The sequence below is a fragment of the Tympanuchus pallidicinctus genome, unplaced genomic scaffold (genome assembly GCF_026119805.1).
Source record: "Tympanuchus pallidicinctus isolate F22 unplaced genomic scaffold, pur_lepc_1.0 scaffold4, whole genome shotgun sequence".
Taxonomy (NCBI): Eukaryota; Metazoa; Chordata; class Aves; order Galliformes; family Phasianidae; genus Tympanuchus; species Tympanuchus pallidicinctus.
The window spans coordinates 892,882-912,819 of record NW_026294758.1 but is presented as its reverse complement, the minus strand read 5'-3'; the positions used below and the strand labels follow the sequence as shown (position 1 = coordinate 912,819).

Sequence of the window (19,938 nt, the reverse complement as noted above, 5' to 3'; positions counted from 1 at the left end):
GAGTTTAGCTGCCTGCCGTTGTGAAAACACGCCTCAAAGAGGTGATGAGAAAAGCTTTTCGTCAAACTAAGGAAGAGAAAGCAAAGGGGAGAGAAAACAGAGCTAGACTTTGCTTGGTGAGGCGCAGTGACAGGACAAGGAGCAGAAATGCTGCAGCTCAGAACATTCACAAGAGTTTGGAAGAACCCTTTTTTCGGAAATGGAAGCCTAATGAAATTCTGCGCTCCCTACTCTCCAGGACCTTCTCAGCTAAAATGCAGGAGGCTCTGGGTGACCGAAGCGACTGGCCCTGCTTTGAGCAAGCAGTTGTATTGTATGGCCACCAGGGGTCCCTTTTGCTCTAAAGTTGCCTTCTTAGTCGCTGCCGGTCTCCTGCATTTTGCGAGCCGTACTTTGCACTGCACCCACTGCTACTTCTCAGCAGTGATATTGCTTGTCTGTGTAGCTGTACTCCGTTCTGGAGTAACTCTTCGTGGAGGAAAAAACTTGATTTGTGCACGGGTAAAATGCTGTGCTTGTTGAGGGGATTTTGTAATTGCTGAGGGAGTTTAAAGTGATTTGAAAATACTGATGCGCTGCCTGCAGCCCTTTCTAGCCTAATTTCATTGGGTTGTTCTTTTGTTTTTGTTTTTTTTAAAAAGGACTTTTGGAGTCTCCCCTTAGATTCCACTTAGATCTTGCTCTGTTGCATCTTCAGGCCTTAATCTGTCTTGATTCATATGGGGGTGAGTGTCTTTACTGTAGCTAGATCAAAGGCTAGACCTAAGGTTTTATTTTTAAATAGTCTGTACTTATAATCTGAACTTTCTTTTCCTTTGATGTTTGTTGGTCAGATAACTAGAACTTTCTAGATTATGGTATTCTATCCGTTTTATTTTTTTCCTCTCTATAAAACCAACAGTTTTAATAGTAATTTAAGAAGTAATAGTCAGATAAGCATCTCCTGGAGTTTACCCTCTAACTTAAACTGGGAATAGCAATTTAACTTGTAGCAACATGTTGTAGGCATGGAAGCCTTTGATTGTCTTGTTCAGTTTTTGAGATACATCTTTGATTCTGGGACCTTTTCTCTCTCCATCTCTCCCTCCCTCCCTCTCATAAGATTCCACTTTGGCTTAAAATGCAGTGATGTAAATTTTTTCACTTCCATAGTTTTTTAAATTAAAAAAAAAAAAATCAGTTTTAAATCCAGAGCAGAGGACAGGCTCCTCAGTATTACTGTGTTCTAGAATAAACAAATTAAGTTTAAGATCTCTTGCAGGGCCGATGATCTCATGAAGTTTAGCATGGAGCCAAAAGAAAAGGAAATGCTTAGTTACACTAAAGTTACTTTAGTTAAAGTATTTAGAGAAGGCGAAGAGAAAGTATGTTGTCAGCTTTCCAAAGCATAAAGGGGCTATAAGGAGAAAATGAAATCAAATGCAGAATGAAATGTCAAAAAATCAACCAGCATAGATTGCTGTGAGGAAAGTTCTGTTTGTCTGTGGTGAAAAATTCTTCAGCGTGTGAAGAGTTGATGGTCTCTATCTTTGGAAACCTGAATTTCATTGATCAAGGACAGGAGCAATTTGATTTGCGTTTGGTGTCACCTCAGCTTTTGTAGATCTCCAAAATTCTGTGCAATTTTCTCGTGTTGTTAGGCAATGATGAAATGTGGAGTTGGTTTCACTTCTTTTGTCCTTTCTGTTATATATCTTGTTTTGTTTTCTGCTTTTATCAAGGTAAATAGCAGAGATGCTTAAGGACTTGATGCAGGTTCCACAGGTTTGAAGTACTCGATATAATTTTTGTACACTCTTACCTTATAGCAGATACATACTTTTCAGTATATGGATGTCTGGAGGACACTACCTTTTTCCTCCGTCCTATTAAGAGTAATTTTGTGTGTCTCCTTGGCTTAGTCAGCCTTCTTGAAAAGATTCAGGCCCAAAAATTTGTGGATTCAGCACGGATTCCTGAAGCTGAGGATTCATGGATATGTTCATTTGCCTTCTTATGTTGTCTTCTTGCTGAGCTTCTTGCTGGAAGTATTACTGCTCTGGTTTTCACTGATAAAGAACGGTAGAGATGTGCTGCCTTGAGTGCACAAGACTGCTAAAACATTCACAGTGTCATGCTTAATTTTTTTTTGTGAGTGAAATCTTCTGCCGCTTTTGGATATGATTTGTTCTTGTGTATAGAAGACCTGTCTCTAAGATCTGTGTAACAGCTTGCTTTTGCACTGGTCTGGAAGATGCAGTGCACAGAAAGTATAACTGTACAAGAGCACTTCATATGGTTTAACACATCAGGCAGCTGAGCACAGCAGAGCCATTTGCTCACCCCTTGCTGTACAGAGGTAAAGGGGGCAGAACTGAGGGGGTGGGGAGGGGTGGGAGGAAGAATACTAAGAATACTATTCTTGGGTTTAGATAAGGTGCATGGTTCTTTTCACAGTAATCATCATCTTTGTCATTTTTTCCGGTGTATTGGAGCTGAATTCTTGTCTCTGTTGATAAAGAGAGACAAACACAGTTCTTGTTGTGTAAGCTAAAGCTTCTCAGACGCTCTGTTATGCTCACAGTCGTGTGTTTCCAAGACAAAACAGCAAAAAGTTATTTTTGCGAGGCTTATGAAGTTCTGTTGGTGTTGATACCACAATAAAGGCAAATATTAGGCCTGAAGAGTAGCAGATAATCTAGCTGCTCAACTTGTTTATTGTAGGAGTTCCTTTTGTTTCAGGACCAACATGAAAACAACTGATAGCTTTTTATCGCCTCATTTTTACATTCTAAGTTAGGTTGTCTTGGTTGAAGCTGTGTAGCTATTGTGAGTTTGTTTCTGTGGTTTTCAAGGTTGTGGCTTGGACTGTGAGATACTCATTACTGAAACAGAGTGGAGACGTGGACTTGTGAAACATCTGGATCTGAAGGGAGGTTGAGGGCATGGTACAAAGTGGCTTAATCAAATTTAATATGAAACTTATTACAATCCAGAAATTTTCTCCTTAATTTCATAACTCATTAAAGAAAATGCTTTTCCCTGAATGCAATACAAGACTGCTTTTACGGTGCTACAGGACAGTATCTGAAATACACAATCAAATCTTCTTTCCCTTAGTGGACTGAAATGGAAATTTTGGTTGTAATATGCTTATCTGTGTGGAAGAGATCAGGAAGGGAGGTTAATGTGCAAAACATTTAAGTTTGTGGAGTGTGCCATCATCATCTGCTCCTTGGGGAAAAAAAGGAAATCTGTGCACAGTCAGGACTTTTTTCCACCTAAGTAGATCTCGTATTTCTTCTCTACTATAGCGATGTATACTTGGTATTCCCCCCAAACTGGAGAAGGAAGCATTGCAAGAAATTATTTGACTGTACTAACTGCCTTAAGCTTAGCTCCTTGCAGATGCTCACTTCCAAGTCTGTATAAAATGCACGTCATACAAACGTAATTGTCAAAATGCTCTAGGCTTAAAGATGCAGCTTATCATTAACTCTTCTTTTTGTTTCCCAAGGTGGAGAAAGTATGCACAGGTGATCAGACATATGGAATTCTTTATCCTACTAAAAGAATACCACCAGCAGTGAAAAGCAATACAGAGCAAGACAAGGCACCTCAGAATGTTACGGCTTCAAAAGTAGGCCCACTGTTGAAGACAAGCGTGGAGGCTGAGTCTGCTTCATGTAGTAGTGACTTCAAGCAAGATGTTGTTAATATCTTGGTGAAATATCCCAGTGGTCTCTGGGCTGATGCACTTCCCAAATTGTACCAAGACACTTACCAACGAAAATTTCCAGAAGGCATTCTAAATAATCTGCAGTTGCTCTCAGATATATGTGTAGTGGACTTTGTATCTAATGCCCCTCAAAAGGCCATCCTCTATGTGAAAACCCAAAGCTGCACTGATGAGAATCTGAATGTCGCTGAGAAAATCCAGATCCCTGATGGTGTGAAGGCCACAGCTGAACAACAGCACGAGGAGTCCAAGGACCAATATCCAGAAAGTGTATCATCTGTTCCTCCTTTGATTATACCATCAGAAGGACCTGTGTCCGTCTTGGTGATAGAAGCAAACAACACTAATGAACTTATCATTAGGCAAGTTTGGGGTTTTTTGTCCATATAGTGCACAGGTCTGCAGGACTTTGTTATTTATGCATGCTAACAATTAAACCTAAACTATTTTTTGTGTTGTGTTTAAACGGGGTTTTTTTAATGCTGGTGAGCTGATGGATTTTGTCATTGGCTTGACTGAGAGTCAAAGCAGGTAGGACTTGCTATTGGAGGGCTTTTTTGAAATAATCCGACTGTGACATGTGGCAGCGTTCAGGTATTACTCTAACACCTATCAAAGCATTTTTTTTACACTTATAACTAACTTGCTTCTAACTAGTTTTGAGTTGGGTTTGTTCAGATTATACTGCAGTTTTATCTTTTGGGGATGGAGGATTCCATCAAACTATTCTGGGTCCTGATTTGGTGGTTACTAGCATAGCCTCAGAGCATGGTGTAAGAAGTGGATTGTAGTTTCTGTGTCAGTATTTAAGGAAATGCTATATGGTAAGCTTTCCTTACTTCATTATCGAGATAACAAACTTTTTTTATATCTTCCTAGAACTTAAAAGATCAACTTTTTTCTGGGGGGTTTATTAATTCTGAAACTTATTTCAAATTCAGCTTCATATTAAACAGGTTTATTTGTCACTTCAGAACTTGAATTGCATAGCTGCCAAGTAATACAGTGCATTGGTAGCTCTGTCTCTTGCCATTAGTTTCTACAGTTCTGGCTTTCACGAGGTGGATCCTAGCCAGACCTTTGAGCACAGCTGAGCTAAGTAGGAGCACTTGTGATTTACTTACAGATCCTCTTGTTAATCATATGCCATCCATTTCCTCATTTCTGGCTGTAAATAGCACACTAGCCTTAAGGCTGAAATTTAGTCATCCTTCTTCTCTAGCTGTCATTACTTTATTGGCATGCTCAGCACTGAACTTTCTTCGTGTCAGTGTAGTTCTCTGAGGTAATAGCCATAAAGGCTGATGGTTCTGTGGAAATCCCCATACTTGAGACTTAAGTTCTTGTTGGAGAATGTTGGCCTCTTTGTTTCAGCTGCTGGCCTAGTTCCTGTAGTGCGCTTCCTCTCTGTTTTTTGTGAGCAGATGAGTGTTCTCCAGATTGTATTATTTTTCTGGTTTTGGGGGTCTTCCCCGTGACCTTTTTCAAAGGTTCTGCTTCAGAACACTGTCTTGAAATAAGAAACCTTGCAGCCTTCCAGTGCTCTCAGTTTTTTTTGTCCTAGGTGAGGGAAAGTAACTCGGTTCAGGCTGGGAGGCATTAGTTCTGTCTGTCTCAGGAATGAGAAATGTAATGAATCTCTGGTTGCAGCTGCACCCTGGCTCTGGACAGCTGCCTCAATCCTGTCATTGAATGAGCGTGGCTGTAGGGGATAAAATGGAATACTCTGCGTCCCGTGGGCTGAGCTGTGACACTGATGAGCTGATCTGCTTGTGTTAAACTTCCTCTGAAGCAGCAATTCCCGAATTTTGTACCAGAGTTTTTGTACAGTATTAAATATTAAAATTTCTGGACTTGTCACCTTTACGTGGGCATTAGCTGCTGGTGATGAGCGTCGTCCTCGGTGCAGGACGGAGTGCTGGGAGATCTGCATACTGTGTGGGCCAGGTCACAAGTAGACTTGAAGGGAAAAAAAATTTTGCCATGCCAAGAAAAAATCAATACATTTCTCTCATGTTTTTGAATGGAAAATGTCATGGTTTGCTTCACTGTGGAAACATAACACCGCCGGTTCCTTTCACAGTGAAGGACCAGGCTTTCCTTGGCATGTTATTAGTCCCAGTTCGGACTAAGAGTGATGCTGAATGCAGACTTGTCTGGCCACCTGTGTGTAACACTTTCCTGGAGGTTTTTTCCCAATATTCTTTCCTATAAATCATGAAAAATATTTTTTTCAGTTGTCTTTAGCAGCCAAAATCTTTGTCAGTAGGCTGCTTAGCTGCTACTGGAAAGTAGCAGGGCAGGAGGTTCTGCACGTTATTAAACTTTCTGCTGTAATGCTTCTCCTGTAGCTACATGTCCTGCTGAAACCAATGTCAGGAAGTAAACTTTTGAGTATTGTATACCTGCTCGTGTTGCCTGTCAAATACAGGAGTAAGTTTTCCTTCTGGCTGCTGCATCTGATCTGTTTCTGGTGTGTTCAGAATGTTATTAAGGATTCATGTGGCAGACTGCTTCAGTGCAAACTGGAGATCAGCTGCCTGATCTCGGAATTGTTCTGATGGCTGAGAGTAAACAGCATGGGGCTTGGCAGGGATCTGTAAAGCTGTATTTTAGATGCCTTGTGCTCACAGTCTACAGTGAAAACACGCTGAAGGTAGTATTTGCTAGTGACAGAGTAACTCAGGTGCTCCTGCAGTTCTTTTGTGCTTCATCCTGCATAACCTGCTCTTACTGTCAAATTCTTCTGTGTGGTTGTAATAATCAAGTAAGATTTGTTTCTAAAGATGCGTGTTAGATTCTGTGTCACTGGGCAGCATTTAGCACTGAACAATAGCTCTATTTTGTCAGCCAGTATTTTCCTGTTGCCCTGTATTTGGATACAGATGCGCGTAGAATATGTTTGGATATATCCATGATTTATTAATCTATTAATTTAGAGGATCTTGGGTTTTTATTCAGCTTTTTGACATTTCATGCTAACTCTCGTTTGTTGTTTTTGTTTGTTTGTTTGGTGCTTTTATACTGAAATGATTGTAGGTATGTGGGCAAAGATTATTCTGGCGCTCAGGAACAAATGGAAGATAAAATGAAAGCATACTATAGTAAGAACTCCAGTGCATCACAGGTTACTTGTCCAAGCGTTGGGCAACTTGTAGCTGTGCACACTGAAGAAGCCTGGCTCCGTGCTCAAATAGTTTCTGTGGAGGACAAAAGATTAAAGGCAAGTGATTCTTTGTTTTGACATTTGTAGTAAGGCTTGAAACAATTGTTTCTCCCATGTGCGGTCAGTTTTCAAGCATTCTGTGTTACTTCATTCTTTCCTTTTCCAACCTGAAGTGCTTCTGTTTTCGATTAAATGAAAAACTAAGGACATTTTAAGAGTTTATTTTAAGTTGTGTGATTGTCAAAATTAAATGGCCATCTGCAAGTTAAAATTACCACCTTTGTTCATGCAGTTTGAGGCCGTGTGCTGAGTCCTTCCAGCACTGCTCCAGTGGAGAGATTCTGTCGGAGATGATAGCTTTACAGAAACTTTGGGAAGCTTTTCTGGAAGACACTGAACATCTAAATAAGGAAATGAACATGAGATTCGTGGTGTTATACAGCAGTAACACGGTGAAAATTGATGTGCCTGTTCAGTGGATGCCCAGAACACAGTAGCTTAATACATTTTCCATAAACTCAATAACATATATTTAAAAGCTTATTATTTATTTCTTTTTCCACTGTCAGGTGTACTATGTTGACCATGGCTTCAGTGAGATTATTGAAAGCAACAGGACGTACAAACTTCACAAACAGTTCTGCTCACTTCCATTTCAAGTTGCAAAGTGTAAACTGGCAGGTAAGAGAAAACCAGTGTTGATTCTACAGACTTATGGATTGAAATGCCTGGGAGTTGTTGATGCTAATGTGTAGTTACTCTGAGTACTAGAACCCATCCAAAATAGGTAAAAAATAGTCTGTAAATAGCTATGAATAACAATCCAAGCAGATACAGGTAGGCACAGAAAGACAAGAAAGGTTCTGTAAACAAACCTTTTTGTCAGAAGACCCCAGTGTCTCTCTAATGAAGCTTAGTTGTTTCTGCACTTATCTTGGATGTATTACCTTCAGGATCTGCAAGCCTAAAGAGAGCACCCACTGTTGTATGAAATAGTGTATAAGCTTAACTGCTCCTACCACAAATGCAAATTAACATGATCTGTGATCTCATTCACCTATTTTAAAGTGATCCTTCTCCACTCAGCACTGGCAGATTTCCTTGACCCTGCTGGAAATTACTTAACTGCCTAAGACTAGTGGGCATTTCTAACTTTTTAAGAATGCTTTGTTTTGTTTTCAATATATGAAATTGACAAGAATGACCCTTAGTGTATTTTTTTTTTTTTTTACTCGGATGCATTTCTTCATTTTGTCTACACATTTGCCTTGATTCTTTGATTGTCTCTGAAGAGGATCTTCTTTTCCCCCTTGAAGACAGCTTTCTGCCCTAAGAAGGGAGGCAGGCAGTAGAATGCGAGTAGAAGTCCAGTAGGACATTCCAACTGCTTCCTGATTCTTAGAAGGATTCCTCTTTCAAACAGTCCTCATTATTATAATTTCCCTTCAATAAAATGATTCAAAAAATCGTGCTCTGCCTTACAGGGCTGGAAGTATTTTGTGATGATCCTCTCCTAGTAAAGGCTGTAGAATTGCAGACATACTGCAAAATATTTGCTGTGGAAATACTGGAAAGGAGTGATATTCCTCTCTTTGTTCTGTATGACACTTCTGGAGAAGATGATATCAACATCAATGCGACTTGTCTGAAGGCTTTGTATGACAAGTCTTTTGAACTGAACCTACAGGTACTGTCTGCCTGCTTCCTATTTAATTCATTGAAAATCACTGACCACAAAGATTTTTAACGGGCAAAAAAAAAACAGCACTCACAAATTCACAAACTGTGTATGTTTTGTTTTTTTCTTTTTTACTTATTAAAATTTTAGGTAGATACACTATATACCAATGTCAGAGTAACCAGTATTCTCTCAGATGGAAACCTGTATTGTCAGCTGCCATCTGAAGGCTTGTCTAAGCTTTCTGAAGTCTTGCAGAAGATAGAAGACTATTTTCTTCACAAGGTAGGTGTGCAGTGGAGGAGATATGTCTCATCATGTGGTCTTTTTCTGGTGTTATCAGTCCATTTCTTCTATAAAAGCTCAAGTATCTGAGGCATCTGTGTTGTCTGTTCAAAAAAGCTAAAAATTCTGTGCCATTTTCTGGGATGCAGATGTGAGAGTGTCTGTTGATGCTCTTGGAAATTCTCTCCCTGTGGCTTCGGTAACTACTACTAAATTTCTTTGAGTAGTTACAGCAGTAACAGAAGTGACCCATAATGAGAAGCTTCCTATAGAAACTGCTTTGGTTTGATTAGGGGGAAAAAAAAGTTCTGTGGAGGATCTGCCGTACTTTTTTTCCTCAAGTTTTACCTACATGATGGTGTTCAGGTGTATAAACAGCTCACAGCACACTTTGAAGTGACAGGAGAAGGATTGTCTAAGACAGAACCAAGGTCTGTGCTTTTCAGCTTGATTTTGGTCTCGTGTGCCACGTGTCTGTACACTTAGCTTTTAAATGTGGATCCTTTCAAACAGAACGGATGTATAGGAGGTGTCTTTGAAATAATGAAGTTGCTTTAAAGCAGACATATGACAGAGAAGTCTGATATCCTACATGCCCTTAGCAGACATGCAGCAAACCTTACTAGATCTGAGGGTTTATGCAAAGTGAAGAAATCTGAAGAGAATCTAATTTTTTGATATCTAGCTGAAATCATAAAATGCAGATCCTTGAAAAGTCAGGCACGGTTAGAACCACTTCTTGTAAATCCACCTTTTCAAAATGTTTTTAGGTATGTTCCTGTTGTGCACGCTCCATTTGGAAACACTTTAATATGTTTCAGTTACCAAGAGTCAGTTTAAAGCAAACTGAACAATGCAGGAAGCAGTATAAAGTGTACACTGACAGTTTTAGCAACATAAAGGCAGGCAACTAGTCAGATTTTCTAGACAGAGTGTACAGAGCCTCTCATTGCTGTCAAGGACAGAAGCCATTTTGACTCCACAACTTGTGTTGAGAACTTGATGACACTGAGATGTGTCATCAAGTGTGATTGTCCAATGGGAGTTCTTGCTTTTTATAATGTAGCATTTGACTTGTTGTCTTACTTAGGGTCATCACATCAGATATCAGTCCCATGAGGCTTTATTTGAGTAAATCTGTTTCATTAAACATCTTGGCATGTTGTATATATATAAAGTTAGGAACTTCTTCATTTAGCTATTACAGTTTCACAGCTTTTCAAAACATTAAAGTAATGGTTGCTGGTTTTTATATTCTTTGCTTCCAAACACATTTTTGCTGGCAATTCATAGAATCATTATGGTTGGAAAAGACCACTAAGATCACCAAGTCCTGCCATCAGCCATTCCCACCATGCCTGCTAAGCTGGGTCCATGAGTGCCACTTCTCCGTGTTTCTTGAGCATCTCCAGGGGTAGTAATTCTATCACTTCCCTGGGCTGTATACAGAATTAAAGCTTTACTGACGTGACAGGAAATACTTCTGAGGCTAGAAGAAAGCTTTACAATTTGAGATTAAGTGGTTGCTTTCTGTAACTGTTTGTTCTGTGAGTGGCTTTTGGAGCAGCTAGTTAAGTGCTAGTGATGGTTCTGTGCATTTTAACTTTTGGTTTCGAATTTGCAGGAGGCATCTGAGTTTAATGTGTCACAACCTTTCTGTGGGAAGATCTGCTTGTTTCATTGCAAAGGAAAATGGACACGAGTAGAGGTAAGAGGTATTCAAAGAAAGGCAGAAGTTTTCCTACACAGGAAAGACTTTCTGCTGTTCCCCTAAATCTGTCTTCTTACTTTCCTTGAATCTGCTCACAGTGTTTCATCTTCCTGTCTTATTTCAGATAACAATAATTCAAAGTAGACGGGCGCTTGGAGTTCGCTTCATGGATACTGGAACAGTAGCTTATGTAAAAGTATCAGACCTTAGAGAAATCCCATCACAGTTCCTGAGAGAAGTAATCAAAATCCCTCCCCAGGTATAAAGATGTGTTTAAGCTAACCTGCCCTAGATTTCTTGACCGTGTCTTAGTGCTGCTTCTTACAGGCTTATGTAAGGAATTTTCTTTGTTACTAGTGTTCAGCATTGGAGTGTGTTTCATTGTGCATCTCCTCACTGAAATAGGTCATGATGTAGTCCTGCGTACTGGCAGGATGCTCTGTTAATTTGTGTGAGTTATGATACTGGTTTTGCATGTTTCTGTGTGTCACACCTGAGGTCTGCTCGCAAAGTAACACATCCTGTTTCATTACCTTGGCCCGTGTTGTCAGAGGTGAATGTTGGTGGTACAACAGTTGAGGTTGAACCTCCTCACTGATATCCCAGTCCATGTTGTTGCCACGTGACAGATGGCAGCAAAGGGGCAGCCTGACAGAATGATGCCTGGTGTGGAAGTGTGGACAGTGCAAAGATGGGAAACTGAATTCCTCCACTCGGGGGTAAAGGAGTGGAACCCATTAACATTCATCAGCACTTGGTGAATGTTTAAGGAGACCAAACAGTGAACATGAGCACAGAGATGCAGTGGTGGTGTGTCACCTCTGCAGGCTGTTAGGAGTGCAACGTGATGGCTCTTGTCCATGACTGATGGTGACCATGTTGAAAAACAGTGTTTTGTAGCTGAGAGTTTACTCTGTAAAATGGTGATATTGTGCTCTTTATGTCTGTTGCCGTTTCCAAGGAAATAAATAGGAGGCATTACTTGTGGAGCAACCTACATATTGCTGAATCTATGAGTATTAAGTAGTGCTCTGTAAATAGAAATGCATGAACTAGTTTCCCTGTTGTTGTATACTTAATTCTCTTCTCAGGCTGTAAAATGCTGCTTAGCAGATCTGCCTCCTGATGCTGGCATGTGGACTCCTGAGGCTGTGCTGTGGCTGAGAGACAATGTAATGGATTATCCTGAATTCAGCATGCAGGTAAATAGTCGAAATGCCTGTGTGGCCTGAAATCCAGAGGGAGTAACTCTGAAACTTAAACATTCATCAGAATTTATCTGTTGTGATGTCTAATAGTTTCTGGCCAGCTCTTGGTTACGTTTGCTGTGTGAAGTCCTGTTCCTGTCACAGTCAGAATAAGAATAGTTGGCTCGTTAGAAGTCTTTTTCCTCCCAAGAATGTAGCAGCTGATGGCTTTTCTAGTTTTCCCGTGCCAGTCCAGTGATATGCAGTTAGTGATCTTCTCAACTGATGATAAACACAGTTTTTGTTTCATGGTAAGAAAAGACATATGTGTTCTGTCAATCTTAAATTCTTTCTGTGCCTCTTACGAGAGGATAATGTTTTCGTATTGGCCCTGGAAAGCACCTTTGCTTTGTCTGTTTGTTTTTGTAATCCAGTGTGATTTCATTATCATATACTATTTTGTTTATGGGCTTGTGTTATACTTGAGATGGTATTTTTCCATTGGCAGCGTTCAGTTAGCTAAGAACATCCTTCTGAAGGAAATATTTTTCCTATCTAGAAACTAAACAGAGCTGATTTCCTCCTAAAAATCTGAGTCCATACATTGTTGCAACAGTTTGAGAACATGTTTTGTAGCTTCCCTGTCCATTTTTGCTTCCTTTAACACAAGACCTCACAATTGAAACGTAACTCACATAGTCTGGGACTGGTGAGTGTTGCAGCTGGCTTCTCTAAATATCCTCTTCAAAGACAGTTTGTGTGGTAATATTTTTTTGCTTGTTTCAATAGTGTAAAAGAGGTGTGTGCTTAAATTTTGGAAAGCTTTTGTTCCTGTGTCCCGTTTGCTGCCTGTAAGTAGCAGTAACTGGCTCTAGTTAGTAGAGAAGGCTGGAAAAATCATCAGAAGAATCTGTAAACAAATGTTACAGGCTTTCTCAAGTTCCAGTTTCAGTGGTTATTGTCCGTGATGCTAGCTGCTGTCAGTAATGTCTGTTGCTAAGTAGGACAATATTTTTATGCTAGTGCTTGAAAACTATACACGATCCAAACGTGGAAGCTTCTTCTGTCTTCATTTCGTTCCGTACTTAATTTACTGGGTTTCATCTAGCAGAGGGACAGGAAGGGGTTTCTGAAGGACTGAGTGTTACTAGCATTACTTAGCTGTTTGGGCTCTATGGGCAGTGGCTGATGTTTTCCAGGAAACTGCAGTCGTGTGCATTTGTGTCAAACAGCAGTGAGATTGAACCTCTCGGGCAGAGCAGAACCCAACTCCAGTTTTGTCTGCTTTACATTAGCAGGATAACAGCTTTTAGCAGCTGTGGGTGGCTTAATATCCATCAATTTCATCGGTGCATTTGAGAGAACCCTGAAAATACTCCTGTGCATGTACAAAGCAACGAACCGTTTCTTTTCTGTGTGAAGATGTTGTCTTCAGATGTGAACTCAGTGGTTGTGAATTGGAAGTTAAACTGTGCCTTCTTTTTAAAGGTGGTTAAGCAGGATGGTTCAAAGGGAATCGCACACATCTACTTGTTTGCTCCGGAGGATTTCCCAAACATGGATCGTAGCATCAATCGTCGGATTGTAAATGCAGACTTGTGGAAGCATCAGAAAGATGTTTTCCTGAGCGTCACCCCCACGGGGGCCGGCTCCACCAAAGTGACAGGTGACGCAGCTCTGCAGTTAAATCAGGGCAGGCTGGAGAGGAGGGATTCTCTGGAGCCTGCAGCAGAGCCCAGAGATGCAGAGTCTGGCACTGAGATGCCACCGCCTCTACCCTTGTCAGAGGTGGGAGGGTTCATGGATGTCTATGTGTCAGTAGCCTGCCACCCAGGTCACTTCATTGTCCAGCCTTGGAAAGAGATACACAATCTGGAGGTCCTGATGGAGGAAATGATCCTGTACTACAGCATGGCAGAGGAGAGACCGGTGAACATCGCAACAAACAAGTTATATGCAGCCAAGATTGAAAATCGGTAAGCGCTTCGATTAAAAGCAAAGTCTGTGAAGGGAGGCTTTTATCTGTGCCTTAAATGTTGGTAAGTCAACATGCCTGGCTGTTTTGGAGTTAATGGCGGGATTACGAATTTCTCTTTAACTCTTGGCCTGAATGCTGTTCCTTTGGGAAATGCCTCATGTCCTGCGCTGTTAATGAGGTGGCAGATGTCTGATGGTAGCTGAGAGATTAGGGCAGTAAATGAGATTGCTTCGTGTTTCCAGACAGTGTTTGGAAGGACTTTGTATTCAGGTAATACCAGATCTGGGAAGCTTGAGATGTGTTAACATCCTGTGGTTACCTGTTAGTTTTTGGCACCTTGACAGCGTGTCAGTACAAACTGTGTTTATTCTTTTCCTCTTTTTTAGGTGGTACAGAGTGATAGTAAAAGGGATTCTTAGAAAAGGCTTTTTGTCAGTGTATGTGCTGGACTATGGTAAACATGAGGTTATCAGCATAGATAAAGTACAGCCACTCCTGGATAAATTCAGGAAGCTTCCTTTCCAGGCTATAAAAGCTCAGCTTGCAGGTATGTATTCAGCATCTTCTTTTTTTTGGGGGGGGGGATGAGCTGGGGGATGGAAGTGTGGTTATGTCTTACATCAGTGGGGGTACCAGGTATGTAGAACTGTGAAAGGGATAAAGCTGAATGCTGGAGGCATTATTTTTTGTTAAAGTAAGCATATGCATACTTGCAAAAACCTGCTCAAACAAGCTTGTCTATACCATCAACTTGGCATTAACAAAAGCCTCTGTTTTTCTTCTTTACATAAGTAAAGAAGATGGTTCAATTTTACTACTCATTTAATTCAGTGCTCTTAATTAGCATGCATAAAATCAATCATTGTTTAAACCTTCACAGCAGCTACTTTTCAGTGTCACAAATGGTTGTCATTTGATATTTATGGTGGCTCTTAGGCAGAGTACAGAGGGAAATAAAGGCCAAGTGCTGTGGGGGTCTTTAAACACCACAGGTCATGAAAGTTATGCTGTATCTGTTGGGGAAAAACTCATGTTCAGTTTATTCTGGTCTACAAAAGTGAGGGAATAGATGCAGAGTTTCTGGGTAAGATTTCTTTCACATCTTGGCCATATTTACTGTTTCCCAGTGCATATCTGGAAGCAGAAGTTGCCTGAAATTGATGTTCATCCATCAAACTTACAGTAATGTAATTGATAGAATTGGGCATAGAGAAAGTACAAATAAAATTTAAAAAAAAATTAAAACTTGGTCACTCTCTTCCTTATTTCTCCAATTTTATTTCATTTTTGCATTGCTTTCAGACATCTCTCTTCTTACTTGATGATTTCCATGTTTGCTCACCACGATTTAAACAAAGCTTGGATTACAGAATCTGCTTGCTGAAAATCATAGAATCTCAGAATGTTTTGGGTTGGGAGGGAAGTTCAAGATCAAGATGACCTATTTCCAGCCCCCTGCTATGGGCTGGAACACCTCCCACTACACCAGGTTGCTCCAAGAACCTGGCACGGTTGCTCACAGGGTTGCAAACTGACAGGGCAGCACGAAGTTCGAGCTCTGCTGCTGTGGATCTGCAGTGCGACCTTGCTTTGAACTAGCCAAGAGGTTGGACGTGTTCCCACTAGGCTGGGGTTGTAGGAGGTCAGTGTGGCAGTGAAGCTAACTTCTAGCTGTGTCTTTGTGCTGGGGTTGTACAGGTTCCTGCCAAGAGAGCCTCTAAGTCATGGGATGTTCTTGCCTCACAGCATCCCAGGCAGCTAGCTGAGCTGCCCTATTCTTTTCTTTTTTTCCATTTTTACTGTACTTGTAAGGAGTTATGTGCTTGTGATGTTCTGTCCTGTCAGCTGCTGATAAAGCAAAAGCAGTGTGTTGTCACTTTGCTGTTTTGTTTCTCATAGCCATAACTTGCTGCTTGGGAATTCATGCAGAGAGTTTGCAGCCCGTTGTGTCTGGATGCTGTGCAGCAGCAGTGACGTGAGGAGGCTGAATTCCTGCTCTGCAGGAGTCGCCTCTTGGTGAATCACAACTATATGCAAAAACCTGCTTGGATTACAGTTCCCCTAAGCAGAGCAGCCTTTGTGAGGTGCAGATTCCCTCCTGAAAAAAAAAAAAATACATAGCAGGAGTTGTGAGGCATTTCCCTTGCATTTCCCTTCAGTTCTGTCTGCAGGACTAGTTTGGGATTTGAAGGTTTGTTAGAAGATGTTGCTGCTTTAAGATGGAGAAAGTCTAAGTGAAGGCTGTTGCTTGAGCAGACTCAGTCAGAATACCAATTAGTGCTTTCTTTTGTTAGGATCTTTAGTTTCCTTTTTGTCTAGGTAACAAGCCGTGATCATCTGTGGCAGCTGCTGTTCTTGGAGTGCTCAGCGAGTTAGTGCGTTTGCCTTTCACTTCTGCAAAGCTGTCCACAGCTTTCTGCTCTGAGAGAAAATGTTAGTCTCTAATAATTGCGTGGGAGATGAGTAAGCTTGTGCTTGTGCTTTAGATTGAAGCTGCCTTCACGACTTGCATATCAATTTCCTCAAGTCTTTAAGCCCCGCCATCTCTTCATAAACTTCATCGCTCACACTGGCGTAGCCTACAAATGAGGTCCTGTCTTGCTTTGTTCCAGGAGTGAAAAGCCAGCAGTGGTCGGAAGAGGCATCGATAATATTTCGGAATCGCGTGGAGAAGAAACCCTTGGTGGCACAGATACAGGCCATCAATGAGAGCACTAATTCCTGGGACCGGAGAATAGTCACTTACTTAGTGGACACGTCTCTTCCAGACACCGACATATGGATTCATGACTTTGTGTCTCAGAGTCTTGCAGAACTTTCAGGAGCAGAATAATTGCCACTTCTGAAATGTAGCAGCTCGGTTGCTGTAGCAATAAAACAAGTAACGGATTTCAAAGAGGAATTTAACTGTTCTTGCATTGCCTTGAAGAGAATAAGGGGATAAACTTCAAAAACACGTGTTCTGTGAAAAAGATTTGCTTAACAAGTTTGCTTTCTGTTGACTTCAGTTGACTTTATGAAGTTTTGCACTTTGTTTGCTACTGCAATACTAGAATGTTTGGGTGGAAATACTAAATAAAAAGTTATTTATCAATAAAACAGTGCTGAACCGAGATTTTGTTCCTTAATGTTGGTGGGCTTCTCATCTCATAGCTGTTAAAACGTAATTCTTGCCATTACTGGGTACTCACTCTTTTTTAGTAGAATTTTTGTCGTGTGGGAAACAAGGAAGCAACCTTTTGTATTTCTGAATCTTGTGATTCAAAGCCTAAAACAGGCTTTATGGGTGAGATTTCCCCCTTCCTTAACTTCTCAGGTGATGAATAGTTGAAAATGCCAATCTAGGGGCAAGGAAGTTTCACAGGAAGTCATGGACTGCCCAACTGAAGTACTTGTTTGTTAGGAGTTTTCTGAATCCTGCTCCCTTTCCTTCAGTTCAATGCATTTCTTCTCCTCCTTTTTGATGGTTCACTTTTAATGGGAAGTGATTCTGAGAAGTTTTGAGCAGCTGCTGCTCCCAGGAAACTGGAGCAAGGAATGTCCTGCCAGCACACTGCTTACTAATCCTCTGAACACAGTATGTGTGTGTGTATGTGTGTGTATATATATATATATATATATATGTATATGTATATATTTGTCTACTTTTAAACTTGAATGGCCTTGGAAGTACTTGGGGGTGGTACAAACATCGCTGTGTTTCACAGCCTGTTGCCTAGATGCTGCCAGCATGCTGCCTGTGTGGGTAAGGGAGAATGGGCAGAAAGGGAACTGTGGCTCAGAAATGTGCAGTGCTGCATTTGTAGAAAAGGAAAGAGCCTGGGAGATGTTCAGGAGAATGAAGATGCTTTTTGAGCTTCTTTTCTTGTCCCCACTCTCAGTTGTGGCTGGTGGCTGCTCTGGAATCTAATCAGCCTTCAGAAGGGAGGACGGTGCTCATTTAGCCTCATTGCTTTAGCACAGATGAATTCTGCAGCTCTGCCTGCCAGGTTGAACCACGATCGTCTTGGCACCCAAAAACCGGGCTTGAAGGGTTCTGATAGCAATAGGTCTGACCAGAGCACGACAGGGAGAACAAAATGCCGTAATTTTTTTCTGTTTGTTCAGTAGTTGCTGTTGACAGTATTGATCTCAAAGTCATTTTGTGTCACTCCACTTTTTGCTCTCTTGCACTGCCTCTCACCTCAGGCTGGGTAAGGGATGCTGCTCCTTTCCTTGGCACTTAACACTCAGTTGTGATAAGAGCACTGGCCTGGAGCCTGATCTGTCATTTGCATTCAATCTTGCTGACATCCTTGTGCTTTGGGAACCTGCTCTTGGAGACTTCAATTGTTACACTTCTTACTTTTTCTCCTATGGGAACCAGTCTGTGGTGGAGATGAGGAACGGCACCTTCCCCTTTCCTTCTGGCCAAGCGCAGTTACTCCAGGGCACTTTGAACGCTCTAGGGATGCTCCAACCAGCATGTTCCCACTGCTTTCTCCAAAACGTGGGTTTGTAAGTGCAAGGGTATTTTAGGATGTCGCTCAGAGATGCGCCCTGAGGCAGGATGGTGGTTGTGGGCAGCCAGGTGTGTGGGAGGATAGGAGCAACTGTGGCAGCTGTTACTTCTGATGATTTTGGGATTTCACCCGTGAGCAAAAAGCCTCTGTAAGGGTAATTTACAAAGAGTCCTGAAGGCAAGAGGACTGGGGGGCCTGGCTTGAAAGGAGAGTCTTGGAGTTAGCCTGCAGAAGAGAAGGCTGAGGAAAGAACACTTAGAAAAGGATTTGGGGATGAAAAATCTTTTATAGGTAGAGAGAATCAGGCACAGAACGCCTCACGCCGCAGAGAGGTGAATTTAGGTGAGACGGTAGAGAATCCCCCTGGAGCCTAGAAATTCATTGGAATTCAAGTTTCATTGCAGGTTCTAAAAATGGGTAGGATGTATCCGCGGAAGCGGGGGCTGTCCTCTCCTCCGGACTGGAGGTGGGTGTGAGAAATCCCCGCCTTACGCCGCTGAATGCTGCTCTCCGCGCTCCGGCACTCCGCGCTGCCCTCATGGACCGTCCGCTGTGCGCGGAGCCGGAGCCCGGCGAGGCAGGAGGAGCTCCCAGCACCGCAGCTGGGTGACGGCCGGGCCGGGAGGTGGGAGATGAGCGGGGAGGAGCGGGAGGCGAAGGCGGTTCCGCAGGCTGTGCCGCGGTACGTGCGCTCCGGAGGGCTCGGAGGGTCCCGTTCCTTTCGCAGCCCGACCCGCGGGCTCCGTGCCCCGCGGAGCGGCGCGGTCTCCATCCCTCGAGGGGCCGGGAACGGCGTTGCCGTGCGTGGATAAATCCGGAATCCCCGGAGACGGACAGCCTGCGGGGACCGGCGCTGCTCCGCGTCTCCCTGGGGCGGCGGCGGTGTGCGGGCTGAGCCCGCAATGCGGGCGGTGAGACGCGGCGTGCGGCGATGCTCCGCACGGAGCGCCGCCCGGGCGGGGAGCGGGGCAGAAGCCGCGCTCCGTCCTGCGTGCAGTGCGGCGTCGGGGTTAGCGGGAGCGGGGGTCGGAGCTGAGCGTGCGGCTCCGGGATGCTGAGTTTCCCGAGGAAAGCTTGGAGTCCCAGAGCGGGAGCTGAGCGGATGGTGCTGTTTGTGACCCAGGTGTGAGGCGGCGCTTTTCGTGGGCGTTAGAACCCGAGCAATTAAGAAGCAGGCAGCGGATGCGTGACAGCCTGAGCCTAAAGGAGTCCGTGTTTGCCTGCGCTGTGTTTTCATGCACACAGCGGCTGCGAAGGGAATTCGGCAGTTTGACCCCACCACGTGTTGCCTGTTCTCCACCGCGCTGTGTTGCATTAACGGTGTGCTGATAACGAAAGCTGCATAATGAGAGCCGACGCAGAGCAGCGTGGCTTGCAGGCAGTGGGCGTGCTGGGGGGAGAAGGGCTGGGAGGCACAGGTGTGCTTTGGCAGATCGAAAATGATGCCTTCCAGATGTTGCTTTTCAAACATCTTACCAAGGAGCGCTTGAGTTTTCGTGTTGTGCCTTATGTTAACAGCTGCTGGCCATAGAGGTTTTGTCAGCCCAGAGGAAATGCAGATCTTTATGGAGAAACCTGAGTTTCTGCCATCAGCAGGATGAAGATGGACACTGTTCACTGAGCAGTAGCATCCACAACACTGTGTGCTCTGCTTTGTTGAAAACTGGGATGATTGAACTTGATGATCTTGAAGGTTGTTTCCAAACCTAAACA

The 19,938-nt window shown here is 42.7% G+C and overlaps 1 protein-coding gene across 2 annotated transcripts in view; it reads left to right on the top strand.

Moving 5' to 3' along the window:
* The window catches only part of TDRD7 (tudor domain containing 7), a 38,114-nt gene extending 21,278 nt beyond the window's left edge, over positions 1 to 16,836 (top strand). For both annotated transcript variants that reach the window (XM_052701431.1, XM_052701433.1), the window contains 11 exons: positions 3,497 to 4,080; positions 6,758 to 6,941; positions 7,454 to 7,565; positions 8,369 to 8,571; positions 8,713 to 8,847; positions 10,472 to 10,555; positions 10,683 to 10,817; positions 11,650 to 11,760; positions 13,234 to 13,721; positions 14,110 to 14,270; positions 16,336 to 16,836. In XM_052701431.1, the coding sequence (XP_052557391.1) occupies positions 3,497 to 4,080; positions 6,758 to 6,941; positions 7,454 to 7,565; positions 8,369 to 8,571; positions 8,713 to 8,847; positions 10,472 to 10,555; positions 10,683 to 10,817; positions 11,650 to 11,760; positions 13,234 to 13,721; positions 14,110 to 14,270; positions 16,336 to 16,556 (2,418 nt within the window). In that variant the 3' untranslated portion in view covers positions 16,557 to 16,836. The remainder of the gene's footprint in view (positions 1 to 3,496; positions 4,081 to 6,757; positions 6,942 to 7,453; positions 7,566 to 8,368; positions 8,572 to 8,712; positions 8,848 to 10,471; positions 10,556 to 10,682; positions 10,818 to 11,649; positions 11,761 to 13,233; positions 13,722 to 14,109; positions 14,271 to 16,335) is intronic.
* Positions 16,837 to 19,938: the final 3,102 nt, after the last annotated feature.